Source organism: Myxine glutinosa, chromosome 6 (genome assembly GCF_964187855.1).
Source record: "Myxine glutinosa chromosome 6, kmMyxGlut1.1, whole genome shotgun sequence".
In the NCBI taxonomy this organism is placed as follows: domain Eukaryota; kingdom Metazoa; phylum Chordata; class Myxini; order Myxiniformes; family Myxinidae; genus Myxine; species Myxine glutinosa.
Window position 1 is genome coordinate 82,703,405 of NC_136266.1, and position 7,328 is coordinate 82,710,732.

Genomic DNA, 7,328 nt, shown 5'->3' on the forward strand with positions numbered 1-7,328 from the left:
TCTGTTCAAAGGTTTACCGCCGGAATTGGGGCGGATGAGATGACGCAATGGTCTCGCTCGGAGCTTCATGGGCTGGAGAAGGCGGGAGGGAAGGAAGTTAAGGCTCCTTTAATCCCGACTCAAAGGTGTCAGGCCGAAGTCCATTTCATACCCGCTGTTCTAAACGGCGCACGTAATAGGAGGACATGGTAATCTGTGGTGGGAAGATCAATGGCGACGTGGATTTCATTACATCAAATGATCATATTGTAATGATGCGTCAAACCCTTTCGGTGGAATTCGCTGCTCGAATGAAATCACGAAATGCACATCCATCGCCCCCTCCCCGCAACCCCACAGCGGCTTCTTCCGACAAAGCTAATCCTTGACCCTCTCTGCCTGCAGGCACACATGGACCCCCTGCGGAGAAGCGCGCACCCACCCACGCGCACCCACGCGCTGAGACCCCGCGCCCCCCCCCCCAAACCACACCTTATCCGCGCGCACACGCCCGCTCGCTCTCGTGCCTCTACAGGTCCATCGGGAGGGAGGCCGCACCCATTGGCTGCACCGCTGTGGGAAAGTACGCCGACGCGCGTTCACAGGCGGGACAAGAATGGGACGCGGGGTGTGGGTATAAGAAGATCCCCGAGGGGTCGTGGAGGAAGAAGAGCACGAGGATAAGCCACTCACGTGCGGCTCGCGCTTCGGACACGCTCCCGGGCACGAGGTGCCCGACGGAGTCTTCCGGCGATGCCTGAAGAGTGTTTGGGAAAAGGCGCCGCTTCCCCTGCGATCGGGGCTCTAGCGACCGGCGATGACTTGCCGGTCAAGCTCAAAACAGCGAGCGAGCACAGAAAGGTACACCACGTGAGTTGAAGACCTTTTACTCATTGACTTTGTGCCATCTCCTCGGGATTATAATTAATAAATGGACGTGTTTGTCGTGTCACCTCTCCCCGTATAGTCCAGCAAGCCTGTCATGGAGAAGCGGAGACGAGCACGGATCAACGACAGCCTGAACCAGCTCAAGTCACTGATGTTGGATGCACTCAAGAAGGACGTGAGTGTTCCACTGGACCCAAGTGGTACACCACGCATGGTCTAAATTGATGACATCTTAAGCCTCCTTACGAATCGACCTGATCCTCTTTGTCGTTCTGCAGACCTCAAGACACTCCAAGCTGGAAAAGGCAGACATCCTGGAGATGACGGTGAAACACCTTCAGAGCGTGCAGCACGCGCACGTTGCCGGTAAGGTACAACCTTCCACAAATTATTCTGGGTAATCTCCTTGGCAAAAAGAAAAACTTTTCCACTTCATGGAGCATACGACCTACATACGTACCTACACACATGTATGTATACATTCCTACACACACACACACACACACACACACACACACACACACACACGTATGTATACATTCCTATGTATACATACATTCCTACACACACACACACACACATGTATGTATACATTCCTACACACACACATGTATACATTCCTACACACACACACACACACACACACACACACACACACACACACACACACACACACACACACACACACACACACGTATGTATACATTCCTACACACGCACACACACACACACACGTATGTATACATTCCTACACACGCACACACACACACACACACACACACACACACACACACACACACACACACGTATGTATACATTCCTACACACACACACACACACACACACACACACACACACACACACATGTATGTATACATTCCTACACACACACACACACACACACACGTATGTATACATTCCTACACACACACACACACACACACACACACACACACACACACACACACACGTATGTATACATTCCTACACACACACACACACACACACACACACACACACACACACACACACACACACACACACACGTATGTATACATTCCTACACACACACACACACACACATGTATGTATACATTCCTACACACACACACACACACACACACACACACACACACACACACGTATGTATACATTCCTACACACACACACACACACACACGTATGTATACATTCCTACACACACACACACATGTATGTATACATTCCTATGTATACATACATTCCTACACACACACACACACACACACATGTATGTATACATTCCTACACACACACATGTATACATTCCTACACACACACACACACGTATGTATACATTCCTACACACACACACGCATATATTCATACCGACACACACACATAGTCACATACATACACACATACACACACACACACACATAGTCACACACATACATACACACACATAGACACATACACACACACACATAGTCACACACACACACACACAACACATAGTTACACACATACTTACATACACACATAGTCACATACACACAGTCACATACACACACACACACACACACACACACACACACACACACGCATATATTCATACCGACACACACACATAGTCACATACATACATACATACATAGTCACACACATACATACATACAACACATAGTCACACACATAGTCACATACATACATACAACACATAGTCACACACATACATACACACACATACATAGTCACACACATACATACACACACATACATAGTCACACACATACATACACACGCACACACATACATACACACACACACACATACATACATAGACACATACATACACACACACACACACACACACACACACACACACACACACACACACACACACACACACACACACACACACACACACACACACACACACACACTGTGCATGGCTTATGAGAGCTGAAACAAATCCACATTAACTTTGGTGAGCATGTTTGACATGCATGTGAATGGAGACCGATTTGTGGAACATGGCCATGATTAGACCACAAAGACCATGATTAGACCACAAAGACCATGATTAGACCACAAAGACCATGATTAGACCACAAAGACCATGATTAGACCACAAAGAGCATGATTAGACCACAAAGACCATGATTAGACCACAAAGACCATGATTAGACCACAAATACCACGATTAGACCACAAAGACCACGAAGACCACGATTAGACCACAAAGACCACGATTAGACCACAAAGACCATGATTAGACCACAAAGACCATGATTAGACCACAAAGAGCATGATTAGACCACAAAGAGCATGATTAGACCACAAAGACCATGATTAGACCACAAAGACCATGATTAGACCACAAATACCACGATTAGACCACAAAGACCACGAAGACCACGATTAGACCACAAAGACCACGATTAGACCACAAAGACCATGATTAGACCACAAAGACCATGATTAGACCACAAAGACCATGATTAGACCACAAAGACCATGCTTAGACCACAAAGACCATGCCTGCTGCTCATGGGACGGAGATAACATTGATTTAATATCATTGTATAGTTCTGCATCCACGAGTTAAATAAAGTGTAATAATCCACTTAAACATCTCCGTCAGGTACACTCACTGAGCCGGCTATCCTGGGCCGCTACCGTGCCGGATACAGTGCCTGTGCAGCTGAGGTGGGCCGCTTTGTGTCCTCGTGTGAAGGTGTGGCCCTACCTGTGAGAACTCGTCTGCTTGCACACCTTGCCGACCGCGTGGTCAGTTTGCCGGGACAACGGCTCTCGGACGCCGACCACGGCAGGGCCGAGCTGCAGATGTTCCCAAGCGGCATCCAGCTTTTGCCCTCTTCGGGTGGACACCTGGCCGTGCTTATCCCAACAAAATCAAACTTTTCTGGAACGCAGATCATACCCTTGTATGGTGCAGGGGGCACGTCTCCTTCAACACCATCGGCTGTCCAATCAGAATCGGCATCTCATTCGCTGCACGAGCACACGGCCGTGACCCACAAAATTCCATTGTGCTGCTCTGCTTCACCTCCTTGTCTACCTGAGCCTGTATGGAGACCATGGTGACTGAGCACCTGGGGACCATGGTTGGAATACATTATATCTGGAACAATGAAATGTAATGCAATACGATTGTAAATAGTGTTTTTGGTTGTTTTTTTTTGAATTTTGAATGTCTTGGTATAATTTTATACATAGAATATTTCGGGCTTTATACCAGAACCAAACGGATACCTTTATTGGAAGTACACCGACTTCCTGTACCAAAGAAACAAAAGCTGCTATTAAACTTCGTCTCGGAATTAATGCTGGAAATAAAACATGCAACAAGAAAATTTGACCTTGCTCTGATCACGTGATTACACGGGTGAATACGGGCTCGCAACATAGCCGAGTTTCTGGAGGTATACATACTCGAGAGTAGGCGAACTATCGCGGGCACCACAAACAAATTGCAAATTGCTGCCACCGACGGTGGAACATCAGGCCCGCCCATTGGGTTCGCGAAAGAATTAGGCGAACAACATACCCCCTCGACCCCACGGGAAGTACTAAACCACCATTTGGAAACATTTTATTTAATTATTTTTTTTCCTGCACTTTCAATTTCAGAGCTGTATATCGGAGCCGGCTGGGACTTTCAGAAGTTAATTTTTCATCATTAATGGGAATAGAAAGTATGACTTTTTGACCTTGACCTAATTTTAAGGTCATGACCCAATTATAAACATTTTAACATTTTTCACTAAAGCACGACTAAGGTTTCCAAAACCAATTCCCCGCCCCGATCGGAATGAAACTGTCCTTTCTAGATAGCCGAGAGTAAGGCGCATTTACACTTATTTTACATCATATTTTACATCATACCCCTCTGAGTTAAAGGTCAAGGTCAAGGTCAAATGTTGGTCTGCAAAAAATAACATGCGTTTTTGTCATCGCCAATTTTGCGGAATCTTAAAGACCGCTCGCTCGGCCTTCCAAGATGTGCTTGCATCATAATAGTTTTACCTGCACTGAAGTTGTGCACCCGATATTAGATTAGTGTCCTTGACCTACTTTTTTGGAATTGTGACATAATTAACAAGGAACACATTTTTCATCACAACTTGAATAATTTTCCTCCGATTTTCATGATGTTGAGTTTTCTGGATAAATTGTACATGGGGACGCGTTTTCTTAATTTGCTTTCTATTCCTAAAAATACCAAGGTCGTATGGTGGTCCGAACAAAAAGATGCCATCACTGGATCGTGCGCCAATGAGTAAATCGTGGGCTATCGTTTTGTGATTGCCGACATATAGTCTCGTGTGCAGTTGATGGCTGCTGGTTTGCATCAATGATGGGAGCGCAGCTGTGCCACTGATGCGGTGCCCCCTGCTGGTTAGGGCAGGAAATTGGCCATTGTGTCGACGAATACTCCCCGACCTTTCACGAAGGACACCGTAGGATCTTTAACATCCACTGAATAACCGGAAGAGGGGACGCCCAGGCTAACATCCATCCGAGGGACGGCTCACACATTCATGAATCACCGGCATGACAGTTTATAGCTGGGTCCGGATTCGAACCCAGGAAGGAAAGCTTCGAGGCGAGAGTGCGCACCTCCAGAACGTCCTGTCAACAAGGACCTTAAACAAATATTTAATTGAATTCGTTTTCGAGCGAACGCTTCACCCTGAATGGGTGACATGTCTTACTCCAGGAAATACTTTAAAACGCTTCATTAAATTATACATTCGTGGCAACTATGCACATCTCCATTGACTCCATATATGTATATACATACATACACACACAAACACACACGAGAGCGAGCTAGGTGTGTGTGTACTGTGTGTGTGTTTATATATATATGTGTGTGCATTGTGTGTGTGTGTGTGTTTGTATATATATATATGTGTGTGTGTGTGTGTTTGCAGTCGTGGGCCAAAATATTGGCACTCTTGCACTTTTTTTTCAAATACGTAACTCGCAATTTCTCGAAAAATAAGTTGAAATTGACGAAAGTATTTGGTCTCCACAATTCTTTATTTCTCTGTTAATATTACAGAACCTTTGTTTTTGATTGAGAACTTAATTTATCCTTTTAAATCAGAAAATAAAAAGAAATGGTCGTGACAAAATGATTGACACCTGAGACTTAATATTTGTAGCACAACCTTTGGACAAAATAACTGCAGACAAGCGCTTCCCATAGCCATGAATGAGCTTCCTCCACCTCTCTACTGGCAGTTTGTCCCACACTTCTTGTGCAAACTGCTCCAGTTCTCCCAGATCTGAAGGGTGCATTCTCCCAAATGCTGTTTTTAGATTTCCCCACAGGTGTTCAATGGGATTTAGATCTGGACACATTGCTGGCCACTTCAGAGCAGTCCAGCGTTTTGTCTTCAACCATTCCTGGGTGCTTTTTGAAGTGTGTTTGGGGTCATGGTCCTGCTGTAAGACCCGTGACCTTCAACGGAGACCCACCTTTCTTACACTGGGTTGAACATTGCGCTCCAAAATGCCTTGGTAATCTCCTGATTTCATGATGCCATGCACACATTCAAGGTACCAAGTGCCAGAGGCAGCACAGCAACCCCAAAACTTCACTGAACCTCCTCCATGTTTGACTATAGGGAAGGTGTTCTTTTCTTTGAAGGCTTCATTTTGTTTTCTGTAAACATATCGATGATTTATTTAACCAACAAGCTCTAGTTTGGTCTCATCTCCACAGGACATTCTCCCAGAAGGATTTTGTCTTGTTCAGGTGTGTTTCGGCAAACTCCAGTCGGGCCTTCTTTTCTTTTCTCTCTTCTCTTCTCTTCTCTCTCTCGGTCTTCCTGGCTCTCCTCCCATATAAGCCCCTTTCATAGAGTTGGCGACAGATGGTGTGAGTTGAAACTGTCGTACCTTGTGTCTGAAGTTCAGCTTGAATCTGTTTGGCAGTTGATTGAGGTGCTTTCTCCACCATTCGAACAATCCTTCGCTGCAATCTTCGATCAAGTTCTCTCTTGCGGCCACGTCCAGGGAGGAACCTTCTAAAAGGTTCAAATGATATTGTCTGGGCCATTTTAGGATTTCTGTGTGGAATAAGCTAAGATTTAGTAATTTTTTCAGGTTTTTTTTGTTTTGTTCGACTGCAAACAAAAGAAATACATATGTGGATCCCAGAATATTCTTTAATTTCAACAATTTTCTGGAAGAAATGGTGAATTATTTGAAAAAAGTGCAAGGGTGCGAATATTTTTGGTCACGACTGTGTGTGTGTGTGTGTGTGTGTGTGTGTGTGTGTGTGTGTGTGTGTGTGTGTGTGTGTGTGTGTGTGTGTGTGTGTGTGTGTGTGTGTGTGTGTGTGTGTGTGTGTGTGTGCGTGTGTGTGTGTGTATAATGTATATGTATATCCCGAAGACTCAATGGCCAGTGGGCTGTCACCGCAAAAGTGATTAGGTCCTTGG

At 45.3% G+C, this 7,328-nt stretch overlaps 1 protein-coding gene across 2 annotated transcripts; it reads left to right on the forward strand.

Moving 5' to 3' along the window:
• The first annotated feature begins 542 nt into the window (after window positions 1–542).
• LOC137412999 (transcription factor HES-4) lies at window positions 543–4,229 on the forward strand. Of its 2 annotated transcripts, none has more exons than XM_068098361.2 (4): window positions 543–840; window positions 947–1,042; window positions 1,146–1,233; window positions 3,494–4,229. In XM_068098361.2, exons 1-4 carry the CDS (start codon window positions 733–735, stop codon window positions 3,955–3,957), a joined length of 756 nt encoding a protein of 251 aa, XP_067954462.2. In that variant the 5' UTR covers window positions 543–732; the 3' UTR covers window positions 3,958–4,229. The 2 variants fall into 2 exon arrangements, with proteins under 2 accessions (XP_067954462.2, XP_067954461.2); XM_068098360.2 differs by having other exon boundaries at window positions 638–849; window positions 3,494–4,216.
• Window positions 4,230–7,328: the final 3,099 nt, after the last annotated feature.

Coding starts and splice junctions, on each gene's coding strand:
- LOC137412999 (XM_068098360.2), top strand. CDS start 733: ATGCCTGAAGAGTGTTTGGGAAAAGGCGCCGCTTCCCCTGCGATCGGG. Junction 1,043..1,145: donor TGGATGCACTCAAGAAGGAC/GTGAGTGTTCCA, acceptor GTCGTTCTGCAG/ACCTCAAGACACTCCAAGCT. Junction 1,234..3,493: donor GCAGCACGCGCACGTTGCCG/GTAAGGTACAAC, acceptor CATCTCCGTCAG/GTACACTCACTGAGCCGGCT.